The following is a 21,193-nucleotide window of genomic DNA, read 5'->3' on the forward strand; positions in this document are numbered from 1 at the left end:
ATGCCCGGCCTGAGCTGAGCCTGTAGGGGACAAGGTGGAGTAGGGGTAGAGGCAGCTTTCCCACACACTCACTGGGTCTGGGCTAGGACTGGGTCTGAGTGTTCCCAGAATATGGCAGAAATTCCTACTCAGTGGGCGGTGTTGGGGAGGTACTGTGGCGTGCTGGAGGGCGTCCCAAGGGGGTGGAAGAGGCTCTGAACCACACTGTGCCTGGGCTGGGACCCAGAGTTGGTCCCACTGGCGCAGGGTAGCCGGAAACTCTTCCACACACTCACTGGACCTGGGCTAGGACTGGGTCTGGGCGTTCCCAGAATGCGGCAGAAATTCCTACTGGGCAGGTGGGGTCGGGGAGGTGCTGTGGCGTGCTGGAGGGCGTCCCAAGGGGGTGGAAGAGGCTCTGACCCACACTGCGCCTGGGCTGGGACCCGGAGTTGGTCCCACCAGAGCAGGGTAGCCGCAAGCTCTCCCACACATTCACTGGACCTGGGCTAGGACTCGAGATTACATTTTTGACTCATTGAAATTTGCTGTTTTGCAAAGTTGCAAATTATACTTGTAAGGGGCCAAACCAAACTTGGCCTAAATATGAATGGTGCAGAAGGTAGATGAGATTGTTAATTCTCGTATAGCCTTTTAACACACATGTTAATTTAAACAAAACAAACAATCAGCACCAGAAAAACATGAGTGCTTACATGATTTTGCACTAGGACCACTGAAGAAAGCTTCAGGATGTACTACCGAGAAACAGTGGAAGAACTGTTAAGGCTAGTAAAAAAAATATCCTATTGAAGGGGATTAGGCCATTATTAAAAAATGACAGCATCAGAGCATATGTGGTTATTTATAAGAAATGAATATTGTATGAGAAGACACTACTCCTAAAGGAGATGACTTAAAGTATTGAATTTAAGGTCTTTTTATTTATTCAGTGGTTATTGAAGTAATTTTTAATTTCTGTTTTTCATGGGAATGCTGTTGCATGCTTAGTCTTTCATTATACTACCTACGCAGCAGGCTGAATCAGTGGCCCATTTAACTTCAGGGAAAACTCTTGACATTAAATGAGATCTTTATGTATGGTTTTCATTAGCTCCAACTCAGTGATTGCCTTTCACACCCTGCACCTTCTTATTGAGATGCCCAGGACAGTCTATTAGCATTGACCACTTCCCATTCACAGCTGCCTCAATGACCAGTGGCTGCTTTTTGAAACATAAGAAATACAGATTAGCTATGTCAGGTATTTTCTAATGCTGCATCATAAATAAGTGAAAGACTATTAAAAAATCCAGTGACTTATAAGACTGAAATTGACTTATTTAACTAAGAGATCATGTGATGGTCAATATTTATTATAGTGTTCAAGAAGTATCTATGCAAATAGGTCATGGAACACAATACTGTAGAAGTTTGATGAACAGAGAAAAAGTTGGTTAGAAATAGATGTGTTTGACCATTATGATCATCTGGATTCATGGGTTCCTAGTGCTTATAAATATCTGAAATGTTTCCAAGAAGAAGAGCATTAAACGTTCTTTGTAACATTCTATTGGGAAAATATTTTCAGATTTTTATTATTTTATTCCCATTAATTTAACTTGAGGTACTTATGAGAAAAAAACAAGTATTTTAGCCAGCTTGTCAAATATTTACCTATTCAATATTATTCCTTTAGGTGATGCTGAGAACACATCAGATGTGTGGAGTGAGGATGACAGCCGGACACTGTCCCCAAGCAGTCTGGCTGCACAGTAAGTCTTTGAATTTATAGCCAAATACTCCACAAAACAGTCTATAAACATATTTCTTGGGCTGGCCAGATAGCTCAGTGGACTGGAGCACCTTCTTAGGCAGACACAGAGGTCAGGGGTACAACCCCTGGCCTGCCATGTCGGCCCTGACTTCAGGGCGTGCTGAGATGGTGTCTGAGACTGGACGTGGTGGCACACACCTGTAATCCCAGGACTTGGGACGCTGAAAACAGGAGGATCACTATGAGTCTGATTTGTATAGTGAGATCCTGTAGATCCTGTACTAAATCCATAAAGGAAAAAATTCTCTTGTCAGGGTGTAAAAACTGCAGAGTAAACCGAGAGTGCTCGCACACACCTATAATCCCAGTACCCTGGGAGGGTGAAACAGGAGGATTGCAAATTTGAGCCCAGCCCAGTTAAATTAGCAGTTTAGTAAGACCTTGTCTCAAAATGTAAAAATAAAAATGGGCTGGAAATGTAGGTCAGTGTAAAGTCCCTGGGTTTAAACATCAGAATGGCGGGGGAGGGGGAGTAGAAAAATCAACTATCTACTGAGCAAAGGAAAGGATTGAGGCAAAGCACAGTGAAGTGGGTACATTTTTGATAATTATGCAGTGATAGTTTTGAATACACAGCCCAGGGAATTTCTCTGTTTTAAGACTGCATTACTAGATCTAATATGTCATGACTGCATTGGTTTCTTTAGGCCTAGAGATCCAGTCTCCAGCTCTTTTAAAATTTTTCAACACAAAAAATATATATGTTTTTCCTTGTTGAGGCTGCTATAGCAAAATGCCCTAAACTAAGTGGCTTTAAAACAATAGAAATTTCATGTAAATAATTGAAATTTATTTTTCACACTTCTGGAGGTTGGGAAGTCCAAAGTCCGGGTTCCAGCATATTTGGTGTCAGATGAGGCCTGCTAGGTTTCATAGATGCTGCCTTCTCGCTGTGTCTTCCTGCAGCGGAAGGGGCAAAGGCAGCTCTGGGCTCTTCTGTTTTACTGTCAAGGAGAGCCCTGCCCTTAAACTTAATCACCTCCCGAGGGCTCCACTCTCCTCACCTTGGGATCCTGGATTTCATTACATAAATTGAGTGGGTGGAGCCATATATTCCAACTACAGCAGCACCCAAAGTTTCTTATTGCTATCATTTTAGTTTTAAAGAATCAGGGCCAGGGAGATGGCTCAGTAGAATAAGTGTTTGCCTGGCAAGTGCAAGGGCCTGAGTTCAATCCCTGGTTCCACACACACATGCAAAAAAAAAAAAGAATCAAAATATTTCTGTACTTAATCAAGACAATACAAAATTTACTTCCTTTTCTTGATATTTGGGTAAGCCAAACCATTTAAGATCATTTGACTTGGGCATTTCTTGGCATATAAAATATGCCTTGGGTAGGTAATACAAATGACAGCAGTTACCATGATGTCTACAGTGGAAGAACATGCCTGATAATGTGGGTAGAAATACAAGTACTGGCTTGTAGTAGCTGACTGAGGTAAATTCCTATAATTCAAGGCCAATTTGCAGCCTCAATAGAACACCAGGTAAATGTTGCCTTAGCCTGATAAATTCTCCAAAATACGTCTTTGTGGTCATGAAAATTTGAACAAATAAAAACAAAATAGAAAGGATAAAGAAAAGTTAATACCCAAGATTCCAGTCAGAAACAAGAAGTCCTGCTGTGCTGTCACACACTAAGGTGGACTCAGTCAGCGATTACACACTGTGTATTTCACGAAGCTGGAGGGAGGGTTTTGAATCTCTTCACGGTAAAGAAACGATAAATGCCTGAGGACACACGTATGTGTCTCCTCCTCTTCTCCAGTGACTGAGCCAGGTGCTCTTCCAGAGTGACTGAGTGCTTGGACAGTTGCCTCCTACTTAGGCTTCTAGCTTTCAAACTGTGGAGTATTTTAAACATGCTCCTTATGTCGTTATAAAAATTATACAAAAATTTTCAATCCTTTGTTCTGAGACAAGAGGAGGCTCAGTGCTGATGCCAGGTATCTCTATCAGAGCCCCAAGGCCTTGACAAGGCTACAGCTTCAGTCTTGCAAATCCTGCAGCAAATGCAGTTAGGAGCTGACAGCCAGCTGACAGTTTATTAGGAGGAATTCAATACTTTTAAGATGGCTTTTGTTGTGATTGATGAAATTAGGGATTTCTTATCTTCACACTTCCCTTCCATTCCCACTTTAAAATAATCACAGAGTAGCAATAGTGGCACGAGATAAAAGGCATTTTTTTTTGTACAGAATTTTCTGAAAACTGTTCAAGAATGCTTCTACTCACAGCTCTTCTCCTTCATTATTTTTATGCTAAGATACTTATTTTCATATTGTGTGTGTGTGTGTGTGTGTGTGTGTACACTTCCATAGCTCACCTTTTGTTGTAAGCACACTTGGGAAGCAGGAAGGGTTTTGCACAAAGGACATATAAATTGAATAGTTTAAAGGACTTGCTAGTTGTTTATGACACAACATTAACATATACACATGAAATCTTAATTTTTTAAGCACATTAAATTCATTCTCAAATAGCTTCATGATCAAACATGCCCTTCAAAACTAAAAGGAAGGCTTAGATGATAGTTTGAGCTCACTTCTAGTTTGATTATTCTCTGGTCTAAGCTTTGTAATGCGCCATGAGAATCTCTTGTTCCAGTGCGTGGGAAATGTTAGGTCAAGGTTTTGCTGCTGAGCACTGTACCCCCCTGGAAATGGTTCTGTACTATAGTAACTATGACAGAGAGGAAAACAGACACAAGAATAGGAGCACCAGTATGGGGAAGAGAAAGGAGGAGAGAGAGAGAGAGAGAGAGAGAGAGAGAGAGAGAGAGAGAGAGAGACAGAGACAGACAGAGACACAGAGATAGACAGAGAGACAGAGACAGAGAGAGAGGCAGAGAGAGACAGAAAGAGAGAGAACCTCTCGAAGGAAAGAGAACTACCACACATAGTACTCTGAGATGCCCAGTTGACTGCATGTCATAAATGGTCAGTATCTCTGCAGCTTCCTTGATCATTTTTGTATTAATCCTTCATTGCTTTCAACTCAACTATAAAATTGTGAAGGCTGTCAGAGTGAGGGAAGAATAGGACACAATATTAAATGGATTAAATCCCATCAAATTATTCACAGGAGACATAAGTTTATCTTGAAGCTTACACTTAATACTATTGCCAAAATAAGTGGATTAGTATTTTCAAAAAACTATGAAATATGAAAGTAAATTTATTATTTTTGCCATAGTTCCATTTGTCTCTGCTTTGATAGTTGTGATTCTAAAATCTCGTGTTCTACTTTACTTTAGAACTTTCTTGGACTACTTCCTATTTCCTTCAAAATTTTTAAAGCTATTGTATGTGCCAAAACAGTGACACAGAGGGCTTTGTCCTAGGACAGTTTTTGTGAGAAGTTTTTGTCTTAGGTTGTACATGCACTGATCATTGTGACCTTGATTTGGCTTGGGCCACTGATGTTACAGGCAGTAGGATAATCCATGAAGCTGGACTGTATGTAAATATGACTTGCTATTGTATGATTACACTGTGATATTCCTAATGGGTTTTCCATAAGTTATGATGTGATTTTGAAATTTCCCTGATTGATTTTTTTATTTAGGCCAGAAAACTTACTTGAAGAATTATGTTCTCTTGTCCTTTATTTATAATTTTTTCTTTATTTATAATTTGATAGATGACATTGATTACACACAAGGAAGTTCTGATAGATAGTGAGAGTAACTGTCAGAAAGTTTAAAGGTCTAAGGCAACCAAAAACATTGCTGTCTACAGTCTCCACTTACTGAAATAACTAAGCAAAAAGCTTTTGGAATTGGTACTTAAAAAGATCTGAATGTTATAAGTTGTATTTAAACAAAAACCATTCTATAACCACTACAGTCTGATCTTATTACTGTGTTAAGAATTTTTCCTGCTACTAAAGTTTTCAAAGATCTAGTGTCATTAACTCACATCTAAAAACCCTGAAGCTTCTTTAATATTAAGTCAAAGATGTTCCTACATTGACTAGCTATGCCAGGTTACATCTCTCCCACTACTAGTTTAATAAAATCTGAGTGAACCATCTGATAGGACTAGGTAATTTGCAAACTATATTGTTTTTATTCAAGGCAGATGGCTCCCAAATTAGACATAGACCTTTACTCTCTACCTTTACTATAGATAACATCCAAAAGTATTTTGTTAAGGGAAGAAGCTAAAAAACAAAGATACAGCCTCACAATTTAATAGATAAGGCATATCACACACATACACACACACACACACACACACAGAGGTACATATGCCTCAGAAACCTTAGGCTATCTCCTCACATAGCAGCCAATTCCATGTGATTAATTTGAAAACAAAAATTGAAATAATTAAAAATAAAATCTCTGTGGAGAAAGCAAGTACTCAGGGAATCAAGAACAGCTCCCGTCATGCAGGCAGGCCCATAGAAGGAAAACATGCAGCTTTGCAGCATTTCAATTCCCATGTCAACATCCCTAAACAACCTTTGACTTACAGGAACTTAACAAAATGGTTTTGCTTTCCTTTGATGGTTTAATTTATACGATTTTCTTCTAATTCTATAGGCTCCTAATCCTGGAACGCTTTGAAGACACTGTCTTAAATGTATCATCTAACAGTCCTTATTTTCCCTACTTGGCATGTGTGAGACATGTGACTAGCAATTTGGCCCGGGGCTCACCAGGTAATGCTCCTACTGATAGGCCACCTTTGCTCATGCTTTCCATGTCTGTGCCAACATGTCATACTCTAAGAAACTTGCTCATCAAAGAAAGAGTGTGTTGGTTTCATATAAACATTTTTGTATGTGTTGGTTTCATATAGATAATTTAATATGTTGGAAATGTTTGCTCATCTTACTATATTTTTCTGTTCTTGCTACTAATGTCAGCAGGTCACGTGGTCAACCGTCAATAGAATGACCATGTACTCGATAACATAATAATGACCACCTAGATGAACTTTCCAAATATCCAGAGTCATCAGGGGCTCATATGACCTTTGCAGATATTTTCTATGCCTTTAATAGTCTTCATTGTTGAAGTAATAAAAAAGGTTGACAATATGAAGTTTCAAAAGTAGATACAAGTTACATGAACAGAGGCATTTTGTGACAGATTATTTTTATTTTCTACTTTCATTCATTTTTTGCCCACATGAACAATTGTGAATATTATAATTAAGTGAATTAAAAAAAATTAAAGAGAAAACATCTATTTTCTCACATGTTCTAGGAACTATATATTTTTTTCAACAAAAAAGTGTTTTTTGAGACTTTATAGCAAGCAAATAGAACAACATATAACACAAGCTGGGTCTGTTTTTACCATGAATGCGTTCATCAAGGTTGGAAGGGTGTATTTATATCACAGTGATTATATAACCTTTATCTTATTAATAGATCCAAAAGTTAGAAACAAAAAACATATTTAGTTCAAAAAAAAGCAAAAAAAAAAAGATTTCTTTTACCTTTAAGCATAATGTTTATGAATATTACTAAAACAATGAACCCTATAGTCCACATGGTTCAAGGAAAGGTTAAATTTTCACCAATGTTCTATTTATATTAATTAGGCTATTACGTTGAAAAAAGAAAAACCATAGTAACAAATTAGGGTAAAGGTGTCTTTCAAATGTACTTCTCAAATAACCTTGCTGTTCACATAAACTCTTCTTCCTTCAACAGAAAATCTAAGACTTCTGCAGTCCACGATTCAATTTAAAAAATCTTTTCTTCAAAATGGTTCCTACGAAGATTACTTCTCTTCAGTTCCTGAAGTCCTAAAATCAAAAGTAAGCAATGAAAAAAATCAATACTTCCTAGAAAACATTGGCAAAATACTTTTAAATTAAAATTCTGGCTTTTGCTAATATAATCCTATTTTGACTCCAGATTTATGCTAGAAAAATGGTGACATGTTTGATGTTATATAAGGGGTTTTGTTTTTAATCAGAGATCTCTACATTAAAATGATCAGTAAGGGCCTAATTACATTATATGAATACATAAATGACTGATAATACAGCTATCTTGATAAAGCTTTATAATTTGAAAAAGAATTTATGACATGATTTCAAATTTGGGATGACTTTAGTACTTAAACACGTAAAAGATTTCAAAAGCTGTATTTTGACTTTGCCATGTAAAACAGCCTTTAAAGTTGATTCTATTACTATTATTATCATCAAAAATAAAAGCTAGTAAGTTACAGTAGAATGTATTATAAATGGAGGAAAGGGACCAAAAATTTTAAGTTTTTAAGTTTGAATAAATTTGTGATTGTCTATTATTCCTTACTTAGCTCATGAATATACAGGTTATCATGAAATACACTTCACTTCTTAAATTACCCTATTAAGTTTGGGAAACAGCTTTCCTAATAAGAACAGCAGCTTAATTGGATTTATGTAGTCAGGAATAAAGTAAAATTAGAACTGGTTTATTCAGGACAAACAAGATGATTTGCTGTACAGTCAACATGTTATAATTAAGCAGGCATGCAAAACATTATGTCCATGCAGATTACAAATAACTATGCTAGTTAGCTTACCTACCTGTTAGCCACAGTCATCTCCATGAATCAAAATTTCTAATGTACGTAATTTAGCATTATTTTAATTTGTGTAAGTGAGAAGGAAGTTATGTATTCATCTAGCAAATTCCTGCTCATCTTTCAGGGACCAGTTTAAATGTCATTCCTTCTGCAATACTGTACTATTGCTTTTTTAAATTGTTTTCCAGAAAGGATATTGACCTTAACATCTGTGCTACTGTAATATATATCCATTTATTCTTTCCATCCACTATCTGTGTTTCTACAATTCCAATCTATGTATTTATAAGACCTAACCCTAACCTCCAAGTGCTGATAATCAATTCAGGAGAGGAGCTTGTAAAAGCAGATCAGCAACTATAAGGCAGTGAGACAACAGCTGTGATATGTGGATGAACACGATCCTATGTGTGGAATATAGAGCTCAGAAGTGGAGAAGGGAATTTTGTGGTGGAGATAATGTTTACTCTGAGTCTTGTGGGTTGTGTAGGTTTAGGCCAGAGTTGTGCATTACAGCCACAGAGACCTGTATTTATTCAGAAATGTGAAACTGAAGACAGAACTAGGTCACCCAGAGTTATGCATCTACTTGGAGTAGGAGGTGCCTAGGGAGAAGGGAAGAAAGATGGCTGTGAAATGAAGCTAAGCCCAAAGACCTCTTTCTGCTCAGTAAAGAAGTTAGAATTTAAGCCAGGCAAGATGGTACACTCCTACAATCCTAGCCCTCAGGAGGCTGAAGCAGGTTAGCTGCAAGTTTAAGGCCAGCTTAAACAATATAGCAAGACCTCCTCCCAGAAGAATGGGAGGAAGAGGTGGAGGAGAAGGAGAAGGAAGAAGAGGCAGAGGAGGAGGAGGAGGAAAAGAAGAAGTAGGAAGAGAAGGAGGAGGAGTTAGAATTCAATCCTGGAAAGTTGTGAATTTGAAAGGGATAAATTTGAATTTTAGAAAGATATTTTTCTGGGAAAATTATGGAGACAAGGTGGGAAGAAAATCAAAAAAGCTATTTTTGCAATAGTCTAGGCAAAAAGAGAGGGCCTACACAGTGTCAGTGGTGAAAAACAGAAAGAAGGGACAGATTCATGAGCAATGTAGGATATCAAGTTGACATGACCTGGCTGCTAATGAGGTATAAGGCATAAGAAAAATGAATCTCCAGTGACTGAGATTTCTGACCTTGGGATCATTACTTGATATTATGGTTTATTGAATCTACAAAATATATTTCCTCACTAGAGTATAAACTCTGATAAAATTATGCATTCTTCACCTCTCATGCTTAACAAACTAGCACATAGTAGGAGCTTAACATTTGATTCATGAATATTTTAACAAAGAGAGTGTAATTGTGTTCTTTGGGCAATTTCTCATTACAGTTCTTTACCTGGGAAGTAACAATTTCAAAACTGCACCAGACTGCATAGAGTACACACTTAGGGAAATTGAGCACATGCTTTATTTTACCATTTCTACTAAGGGAGTAGAAATGGAATTAAGGGGAGTTTGCAACACCACCCACAATTTGAGTGTAATGCTTCCCTTGAGAGCTACATTATGGAAAATAGTTCTACATAGCAGCCATGAAAATGGAAATAAACTACAATTTTTGTCCCTTGGGTAGAATATGTATTTCCATTTATAACAAGCATGACAGCTATTCAAAACTGTCAAAACCATTCAGTTCTAGATCACACACCGTGAGAAACATTTTTAGCTGTCTTTGCACTGTGAGGCCCTATGATAGCGCCCAAGATGCAGAAAATGCTAAGTACCCCTGAAGACAAACTCCAGCAGTTCCACTTGCTTGCTCCTATTCCCCTCCTTTGCCTGCCTTGGTAGTGAGTATTCTCATTGTGACAGTCTGTTGGGCACATTGACTTCACAACTTTATCGACAATCTTCTGAAGGTGACAGTTTAGATCCTCCAACATGCCAAACGCCTGTGATTCTCTGGTGATCTTTCCTTGTTCCCAGCCTTCTGCTCTAGCCTGGATATTGCATTCATTTTGAGCTTCTCCTTCCATTGTTTTTTGTCTCCAATTCTTTTGATAGGAAGGAAAACTTCCTGATTGGGGAACAATGCATAAGATGGTTGTTCTCCACCCGCTGTGGCACTGAATGTCTGTAATTCTAGCATGCTGGGAGACTGAGGCAGGAAGATGGCATACTGAAGTCTAGCCTGGACAATATAGTGATTTAGCAAGACTCTACTTTAAAATTAAAAGTTAAAAAAGGGTTATGGAGTCAGGCTTAGTGGCTTATGCCTATAATAACTCGGGAGGCTGAGGTAAGAGAATTGCTGGGAAGCTGAGACCAACTTTGGCTACAAAGCAAGTTCAAGACCAGCCTGCATGAAACTGTGAGACCCTACCTTTAAAAAGGGGTTGGAAAGGGTGGGAGTGTTTAGGGAAGTAGCTTGTAGCTCAATGTGAAGAAGATCCTGGGCTCAATTCCCAGGACCCCCCTTCCAAAAGTTATTCCCTAAATTGAACAGAATGAGAGATGCTATTTTTTTTAATTGTAACACTATATTTTTTAAAGATCTCTTCCCCCTCTACTTTTCTATTAAGAGCCAAGAACATACCCTGTGATAGCATTACACCCATGATACTGCCAGGTTTTCATGATCACATCAATTAGAATTCTGACTCAGATGGCTTTGGGATCCAGTAGACCTAGGGAAATCCATCAGCTCTGGAGCATTACCCAGCTATAAGAATGAAACCCTCTTGTGATAAAGGAGACTAGGCCTGTACACAAGGCATTGACAAATCTATAACCTGAAGTGGACACACACTCTTCATTCATATTACTTATGCTGATTTTATATTGCTTATGAATGATCTAGTTAGCTTCTAAAAACTTAATGTATATATTGTGCTTAGAATAAAGTAGTTCACAATGACAAATACTAAGTGATTTGAATGTTGCTCCTTGGTGGCTATGCTGCTCATTGCATCCCATGTCACTGACCCTGATTTATATTCTTATTTAAGAGAACCAACCCCAACTTCAGCAGCGTGGCTAGATTTCCAACTTCTCCTTCAATAAATTTTATCTCATCAACCTAGGATTATATTATATGGAATCTTAATGATTTGCTTTACACGCATGTCAAACTTGTAACTAAGAAGCATATTTCAGCTTCCACTGGGTAAAAGTCATTGAATTTTACTATACTATGAAAGGAGAACAAATATATTTACAATATTTATCCATTTTACTTAAGAAAGCACCGAAAAAACAGTGAGGAAGAGACAGACCTTGTATAGGGAGTTGGCTCCCTTTGTTAAAGATTTAATTGTATCTGGTGCTTAGAAAATTAAGCAAAAGAATAGTGTGGCAAACCTGAGGTGAGATGATTTGTTCTGTTCAGAACAGAAAGTTTCTTATAGGCATAAAACCAGAATTTTTATGCATATGGCGGCATTTTAGGTAGTTTCACGCTAAAAGTCAATTACAGTATTAATTACAGTAGTAAACAGACGAATGATATTTCTATCCAAGATGATCAATGATTAATTTCTATGACCTTCATATAGTTAGTATAAACCTCTTATTAAAGACACATCATTGTGCCTTTCTCAGTTGATGTGTGAAATGAAATATTCCCACGTTCATGCCTGCACCGTGAAATATTTCATTTCTGTAAAATGCAACTTCTGATTGGAAAATAAGCTACAATGAATGATAACATATTTTCTTCTTTAGACACTGTTCAAATTTATTTGCTTTCTTAAAAAAAATAGCTGTGGGGCTGCTTTTAAGTATGATAGATGGCTTTCCCTGGGGCAAATTCTTCTTTTCCTCAGGATATATTCCATCTGGGAATATATCCTCAGAATACAAGAGTATAGTAAGCCATAAAGGAAGATATAGCTGATAGCTTAGAAAATTATTTGATTTTCATTGTCCTCAAGGTTTGGGAATTTTTAAACTTAAAACAGTTCTATCAGACAAAAGTACTTAGTTGCCTTCAATACTAAGAAAACAGAAGAGTACGCACATACAGTAAAGAAATTGCGAAGACACTGGGTGTGTTTCTATCCACATTTTAAATATTGTCTCATTAGAAAGCATGTGATTCTCATGCTGCAACCTAAGAAAGCTTTTGAAATTTTTTGTCACTTTTTAAATTGTGAGATAACAATAATAGCAATAGTAACAACTATAACAAAATATTTACATGCCAGACAATTGGATTATATAATTTAGGTGTGTTCATTCCATTCACACTGTTGTGTAATCACTCTCCAGAGCATATCTCACCTTGTAAGACTAACATTCTATGCCATTAAAGAGCTCCTCCTTTCTCCCTTCCCCCAGACGTTGTCAGCCCATGGTCTCCTTTCTATTTTTGAGTCTATATATTTTACTGTTCTGGGTGCCTCAGATAAGTAGAACATACAATATTTGCTCCACTTATGGTATCCTCAGAGTTCATCCATGTCACTTGTTTTAGTTACTCTTCTCTTGTTGCTGGGACAAATACCCGACACTCAAAATGAAGGAAGGAAAGGTTTATTTAGCTCACAGTTACTGGAGGTTTCAGTCCATACTCAGCTGGGTCCAACACAGAGCAGCACAGAGCAGAAAGCAACCTTTCATGGCGGCGGCAAAGAGCAAGAGTGCAAGGGAGGGGTAGCAGCAGCTCAAGCAGCTAGCTTCTCTTCCCACCTTACGTTGTAAATGCAATTTACCTGCCCCAGGGTAGGGGAAGTACTCATACCTATGGGTACTTCCCAGTACTTACCCACCTATGGGTAATCCCAGCAGTACTAAGACTCATAATCCCAGCCTTGGATCACACATAATCCCAGTGGATCATGAGTTAACACAAACTCTAGAAGTCCTCACCCCATGACTGCATGAGGCTTTGGGGGGACAACTAGACACAAACCATAACATCACTTTATGTGAAAGAATTTCCCTGTTTAAGGTTTAATGTAAAATGCTAGTTTGCTTAACCCTTCACTTGTTGATGGATGCTTGACTATTGCAGATTATGGTACTAGGCACATCAGTGTAGAAGTATCTCAAGACCCTGTTTTTAATTCTCCATGGAACAGTCCCGGTCATGGACTCTCTGGATCATACTGCAAATCTAGTTCTAACCTTGAGAGGAAATGTCATATTGTTTTCTAGAGTAGCTATACCAGTTCACATTCCCGCTGCAGTCCATGAGCGTTGCGGTCTCTTCACATCCTGTCAAACACTTGTTAGCTTCTGGTGCTTTGATCACAGCTGTCCCAAGGAAGTTGTGTGAGGAAGGAAGGGCTTTTGAAAGTTTCAAAGCAAACCTGTGTCTCTCTGTTCTTACCCATGACTTGAAATCTAAATTAAAATATAAAATCAGTTAAAGTGTTCGTGGTTCAAATTGGATAACGTCAAATTACTGTGCCCTTTCGTTTTTGTTCTTTTTTAAGTTATGTTTTCTAAACCTCTGAGTTTGTATCTGAGGAAGCCATATTTAATAGGTCCAAATCTTTTATGAAGCTCTTAAGAGGACAATAAACTCAAATGGCAGAGAAGAATAGTAATGCCAAATGCAAACTAACTATGCAGAATCTATTTTAAGTGAATCAGTTGTATTTGTTTTTTCTCAACTGCTCCGGAAGATCATTGAGTTAATCTATTCCCACTCTTTCCGTTTTGGTAAAGCTATCGCAACTTCGAAACTTGACTGAGCTCCTTTGTGAATCCAAAACTTTCAACTCGATAGAGAATTCCTGCTGGCTGTCTGACGTGAGCTTTGGGAGTCTATGTGAAGACAGCGCGTTTCACGTGCAACTTCTCGAAGCGGCGGAGCTGGGCACCGACATTGCCACCAGCTTCCTGTACCATGACAATATTATATCTGAAAAACTGAGAGACTTGCTGACTGGGGACCTAAACAAAATTAATTTAAATATGGATCGGTGAGTTTTCAATCCTGTTGTTCCTTGGTGAAATACGTTCTCAAAATGTTGTTCTGCCTAGTTGAATTTCCTCTACTCTTTTGTTTTGTTCTAGGGTTCTGGAACAGGCACTGCAAATGAATTACTTGGAAAATATCACACAATTAATACCGACCATTGAGGCCCTGCTGCATGTCAATAACAGCGCAGCTACTTCTGAGCAGCCAGGTCGTTCTCCATTTGGATATTAAATGCTGTCCTACTCCATAGCCTGTGATTCACACGCTGCAGTTTAAGACAAGCTTCCTGAAACTCCCAACTAAGCCCATTTTTCTCTTTTTTAAATTTTATTTTATTTTATTTTGAAGAGTAAAAACAAAAGCAAAAACAAATAGAAACAAAGACAGAAACAGGGTAACATACAACAATATCTATGTTACAGATTTCAAAACAGGAATAGCTAATTAACAATGCCAAACCCATTTTTTCTATCCCTTTCACTGAGTAACCTGAAGCTTTCAAATGTGTTTACTTGTCTAAACACACACACGCGCACACACACATACACAGAAAGCAAGCAGAGGATGACACAAGAAATTTGATTTCACAGCAAAAAGATCTTCAAACTTTAACTAGTTACACTGTTCACCTTTTGTTTGTCTTGTATATTAAAGTTTGCTGCATAGCTGGCCGCATGAGCAAGGACAACATCTCTTTGCCTCTGTGAGAATAATCTGATTAAAAAATAAAAAGATGCACTGTTGTCTGCAGAAATTTCAATTCAGAACTTTCTATTAGTATTCTGAACATGACGCATCGTGCAGTACATTTCTTCTTTGCATAATGCCTCAATACTGAAAAGAAAGGCATTCCAAATTTTGGACAATAAGCAGCCACCAAAGTGCAAAGACAGGAAGCCCAGGAATAAAAAAGGCATATTTGCATAAGGGATACTTACTTAATAAAAGAAATCAAAAGGCATTTGCAGAATGGAGATTATAATCTGCTAAAATAAAATCCAAACATTGTGTTTTGTGCCTGAGGTGACCCAAATATGAAATAACTATGATGGCCATCCTAAAAGAATTTGGAGTTAAACATGCTCTATTTAAAATGAGATCCAGGTGTGGTGGGGAATGCCTGTAATTTCAGCATTCAGGAAGCTGAGGCAGAAGGGCCATGGGTTTAAGGCCAACTAGAACTATATAGTAAGGCCCTGTCTCAGAAAATAAAAAAGTTGATTTAAAACTGAAGCAATTATTGGGAAAACTATTTACAAATTATAGTGTCCTATGCAAAGTTAAGGAAAGATTCTCTGTATCATTATGTTTCAGATTTATCAAACCTTGTTTTAAGTTGATAGCAATGCACGATCCCAGGTTAAAAAAGCGCTTTGAATTGTGTGATGTTTTAAGTCAAACAGACATATTCATTTAGTATATTGTGTGATCAAAATCTATGAGGAATGCATATTTTCCTTGAATCAACCTTGAGTGCTAGACACCTTAGGAAAATTTACAACCCAAGGCAATCTAGTTTCTGTATCTTGAGTTAATAATTAGCATAATAAAAACAAGTCTAATTGGATGAAAATAGATCTTAAACACACAAAACTTCTCGGAGACATCTGTTTCTGACAAAGTGTATATGTTGCGTATACTTTAGTCTAGAAGGTTCCTTTACGTTGCTATAACTAATCAAGTGACACTATATCTGACATGATGTGTGGATTTTGTGCACATGTTTTCTTGCAGATCAGTTAATAGAGATGTTTAAAAATGTTGAAGAACTGAAAGAAGAACTGAGGAGAACAACAGGGATGTCGAACACGAGTATCAACAAGTTGCTCGCCATCCCCATCCCTGACAACAGAGCAGAGGTGGGTGCCATGATTTGTGCTTGTACACCATTTGTAGTTTCAATCTAGTGCAGCATTTCTTAAGTACTTGTCAATAAAGCACAGAGAAGTTGCATGAAAGTCTGGTAAATTTTGTATGTGAATGGCAAAATTAGAGGCCAACTTAGCTTAAAAATTTATTTTATCTTTCACAAATAATAAATGTACACAGTTATGGGACACAGTATGGTGATTCAGTACATGTGTACAGTACATCATTGTCAAAACAGGGTTAATAAGTGTTTCTATCTCCTTAGATATTTTATCATTTCTTTGTGTTTAGAGCCTTTGAACTCTTCTTATCTCATTCATTATGTAATATCTAATAAATTGTTGTGAGCTATAGCTACGCTATTGTGTGTGGAAGACTAGAACTCATTCCTTCTAACTGTATTTTAGTCTCTATTATCCAATCTCTGTATCCCCTCCCTCCCTACCATTTTTAGCAAGATATCTGTTAAGGTAGAAGAGAAATTCTGAAACAAGAATATGGTATTGTGCATTTTCCTATGTTTTTATTTATCCTTCTTCTTGACTCTTTTGTTCTCTTTTTCTTTACCCCTGATGACATTCTTGAGGAATTGATGTCACATATAATCATATTCATTATCACAATCACAAGGTCTGAGTTAAATTGACAGACCTACTAAAACAATAACTAATTCAAACTTTAGTAACCTAATCAGAGGGCATGAAGAATAGCTGTTATTTGTTGAAAGTAAAAGAAAGAGACATTCATTCTTACTTTTTAAAAGTTTGAATAAAACACTTAGAAGTGATCAAGGGAACTATGGGTAAATTAGTGGTTGTAATAAACATTTTTGGGTGTGTAGATGAATAGTCATTTTCTCATATTATCAATAGAGTTTTCCACTCAAAATGTCTTATTTTTTATCCTTTTTTCAAGTCTTTTTCTAGAAGTGTCACAAAAAATTTTCAGAAGAGCCATAGAGCTGAAGGTCTCATCTATTCAAAACTTACATGTGACAGAATGTGTCATTTTAAAGCATAGTTCAGTTATTCTATGTTTATAAAGAGCCACAACGCCTTTCTGTGGAAGATACTTAAGTGTATTCATGTCATTTTAATTGGTTCCCCCACACAAAATTTGACACTCTTTTGCTTTCCCTCTTCTCTCTCCTGTGCTAGCAGATAATTTCCACCCTCCTTTTCCTTTTGATCTTGCCTCTTGCTCACTTGGCCCTAAGATCTTACTTCAGCAATCAGACGTTTGGCTTTAGAAGAGCACATTCATTTCAGTAAGCAAAAACAAAGGAAAAAGGAAAACTTCCATGATTTGAATTTCACACGCTTCCCTCACTCTTTCCACCTGACGATGAGGGACAAGCGTCCCTCCACGGTCACACACCCTCCCTCTCACACTTCGAAGCTATGTGCGTTGCTGTCCACAATGGGTCATTTAGAGTACTGTATAATTCTGGGCTTCTGGAAAATTTGTTTGCATCTCTAGACCTAGAGAGTACACTGTACACGAATATAACTCTGAAAGATTAGTAGGATGAAATGCAATTTGATGTAAACAGATTTGTGATGAGATAGGAAGTATCTAAATTCTAGATTTTTTAAAAGAAACTGAATGTTTATAAGAAAAATTAATAAAGTTATGTTTGGCCATAAAAAAAAGAAATGCAATTTGAATTAAGCAAATATAAAAATGTAAAGGCAGAGTAGATCGTAAGTCAGAAATTTTCCCAAACTTATTCTGAGTATCATCATTCTCCCTGCTGCTCAAGCAAGAAGTCTAGGATTCACTCCGGGTCTCTGGCTCTTTTCTCTCCACCTTATTTCTTAAGCTTTCAAGTGAATTGAGGGTCCTTCAATTTCTACTAACAACTAGTGCTTTCAAGTTACTTGAGTCTTAATGCTGTATTTTAAAATATGGATGAGACAGATAAATCAAAGTGGACAGATAATAATGAAATGATTTGTGGTGAAAATATTTTTCTCCTTCCACTCTGCAGATTATTTCCCGGGTGTTCTGGCTGCATTCTTGTGATGCTAATAGCACCAATCCCAAACTGGGGGACGCGATGAAGGAATTCTGCAGCCTGCCTCTCCCAGAGAGGTCCCATCAGTCTTACCTCATTGGCCTCACGCTTCTGCACTACCTGGACATTTACAACTTCACGTACAAGGCAAGTTGCTGCTGGCAGGATATACTTGATTCACGCTTCCGTATAAAAGTAATTACATATATATATGTTTAATACTGTGAGGGATAAGATCCACTTAAACAGATTTTGGAATTATGGCATTATTTTGGAACCAAATGAGACCTACATTAGAGATCATATATCGCAAATGTGCACATTTTATAGATTAAAAATTATATTACTGCCTTATTAATGCTCAGATTTTGTATCTAAGAACAGAAATTAAAATATATATATATATATGTACATTACTGAAACATGAAATACAAATATTATAATCATTTTTTATACTGGATAGGCACTAATTTGGTAATACAAAGTAAATATATAAAAAAGTTTCTTTAAAGTAGAATAAATTGGATTTTTTTTCAGTGTTCTCAAAAAACTGCTTTTTGCAATAGACAGATACAGACTACCATTACTTATCCAGTAGAACAAAATAAATGGTCATCATTAGGGCCCAGGAAAGTCAGCAATTACTCCATTGCACTACATGGCAGCTCTAAGTACTTATGTAGTAAGTAACTAGGAGAAAAATATAAATGAGAAAATTAAACTCTTATGATCATGCAAATCTATACTTGCATTAAAAATATTTGCATGTTTTTAAAAATACTGAAAGATACTTCTTCTCTTTTGAAGTAGGAAAAAACCCCAACAGAATTAACGAGGTTTATACACATTAGCGAATGTTACAGCCAAGTGCATGGAAACATTTCCCTTCTGCAGAGTCAGCTACACAGAGCCAGGGCCGTCTGACTGGCCCCTGCCCCCTCCACATTTGATTCTCCATTCATCTCCACAATCTCCCCAGGCAGCCAGAGTGATCCTTGTAAACTTGAGTCACATTACAACAGCTTGCTTAAAATTGCCAGTGACTTCCTATTGCATTAAATTAACCCCTCTGAGTCCTACCAAGGTCCTGGGACCTGCACATCACTTTCCATCTATATCAGTTCTTACTTGGCTACTGCCTGGGCCCATGGACCAAAGCCTTGCTGTTGGTCCTCGTTCCACACAGACCTCAACAAAGCCAACTTTGTCTACTGTTCTCAAAATACAGTGAAATTTATCTATAGAACTCTCAAACTTGCGAAATTTTCTACTCTATTTTTCTGTTGCCCCTTCGAAAAATTATTTTGTTTAATTTTCATTGTTTACCTTATTTGGTCCAGCTCTGCTAGTACATAAATTCTTTAGGGGGCCCTTTGCTCACAGAAATTTTTCAGATACCAAGAACAACGCCTGGGAAAACTTATCTTCCAGGATCCAGCTAACCAGCAAGAGAGAAAAATACAAGGCTATCTCCCCTGAATCCTGGGCTTGCAATGCTGGCATTGACTTCCTCAGACATCCCAGGAGCTTTTCCTCCTCAGAGACCTCACAATCCTTTTCACCTCTTCTACTACCCTTCTTCTTATCTTTCTAATAGTATGTTTCTCTCACCTTCTAGGATTCCTCTTTGCCAACACCTTCTACAGTTGCTTTATACTTCTCTGGTTTATTCATACTTGTTCCTCTTTTTTATATTTAATTGTAAAATAATACTATTTATGGTGTGTAGTGTGTTATTTTCTGTGTATGTAAGAAATCCAAGATAATTAATGCCATCTCCTGTCCTACTTACCACTCTATGGAGGGGTGTGGATATTTGAAATCCATTCCTTCCACATTTTAAAATATATATCTTATTGTTAATGATCACTTGTGATATAATTGATCTCTAAAATGTTTGTCTCCTGTCTAATTGAATTCTATACCTTTTCACTAATGTATCTCTCTTTTCCATCTCCTCCACCATGCCTGTGGTAACCACTGTTCCACTTTCTTGTTTCTACGAGTCCAACTTTTTAAGAAAAAGACAACTTTTTAACATTACATGAATCATGTAATGTTCTTTCTTATGTACCTGGATTATTCCCTTTAGCATAATGTTCTCCAGGTGTATCCATGTTGTTGCAAACTGTAGAATTTTATTTTTAAGACTGAATATCATCAGTTAATTAAATTGTACTTTTCTCTTCGTATTCCCTAGTCTTTTTTATTTCTGTTCTTCCTAATAAAATAGATCCCCTTCCCCCAGTACAGGGAAGATTTTGACTTGTGAACCACCATATACCCAGTACCTCACCCAAGGCTGGAAAGATAGTGGGCACTCAGTGCTTGGTAAACAAATGAATGAATCAATGAATGAATAAGAGCATGAAATTACTTTAAAACTTTAAGACATTTTCCATGACTTTTTTTTCCCTAAAGCCGATAAGCATTATAGGATTAAAATCACTAAACTTAGTAAATCACTGAACTAGTTTTTATAGATCTTATCTGAAGTTTAGCAACCATTTATATATTAGAGTACAAGGATAGTCATATATGAAGCCTTATGTAACTGACATTTGCCTCTTGTGACCTTTTTTAAGTATAATTTATATACTGCAAAATTCACTTGTTTCAAGTAAACTACTTAATTTTTAAAATGTTTTAATTTTTAGCTGCCACACCCTCAGTGCATACAGGTAGGAGGAACACTTCCACACCATTACTGTGCAATGACCACGTCAGTGTAGTCAGCATCTTCATTGCCTTAGGAGCTGTTCGTTCCTTTGGTGGGGAGCAGCCTGTCTATTAGCTATTTTGAAATATTCAATCAATCTTTGTCAACCACGGTTGTCTACTGTACTAGAGGACATAAGACCTTATTCTCTACCCAGTTGCACCTCGTACCCATTAATCATTCCTCATCTCCTCCCACACAGCCTCTTCCAGAATCTGTAACCACTATTTCTTTTCTTTTCTTTTCTTTTCTTTTCTTTTCTTTTCTTTTCTTTTCTTTTCTTTTCTTTTCTTTTCTTTTCTTTTCTTTTCTTTTCTTT

General features: G+C 37.2%; 1 protein-coding gene across 2 annotated transcripts in view; it reads left to right on the forward strand.

The window, feature by feature from the left end:
- Positions 1 to 21,193, forward strand: part of Abca12 (ATP binding cassette subfamily A member 12) — a 187,154-nt gene that overhangs the window by 95,518 nt on the left and 70,443 nt on the right. For both annotated transcript variants that reach the window (XM_004626594.1, XM_004626595.2), the window contains exons 9-15: positions 1,679 to 1,754; positions 6,367 to 6,485; positions 7,488 to 7,594; positions 14,014 to 14,270; positions 14,365 to 14,477; positions 16,004 to 16,128; positions 18,129 to 18,302. In XM_004626594.1, coding sequence (XP_004626651.1) covers positions 1,679 to 1,754; positions 6,367 to 6,485; positions 7,488 to 7,594; positions 14,014 to 14,270; positions 14,365 to 14,477; positions 16,004 to 16,128; positions 18,129 to 18,302 — 971 coding nt within the window. The remainder of the gene's footprint in view (positions 1 to 1,678; positions 1,755 to 6,366; positions 6,486 to 7,487; positions 7,595 to 14,013; positions 14,271 to 14,364; positions 14,478 to 16,003; positions 16,129 to 18,128; positions 18,303 to 21,193) is intronic.

The sequence above is a fragment of the Octodon degus genome, unplaced genomic scaffold (genome assembly GCF_000260255.1).
Source record: "Octodon degus isolate 3935 unplaced genomic scaffold, OctDeg1.0 scaffold00016, whole genome shotgun sequence".
Lineage (NCBI taxonomy): Eukaryota > Metazoa > Chordata > Mammalia > Rodentia > Octodontidae > Octodon > Octodon degus.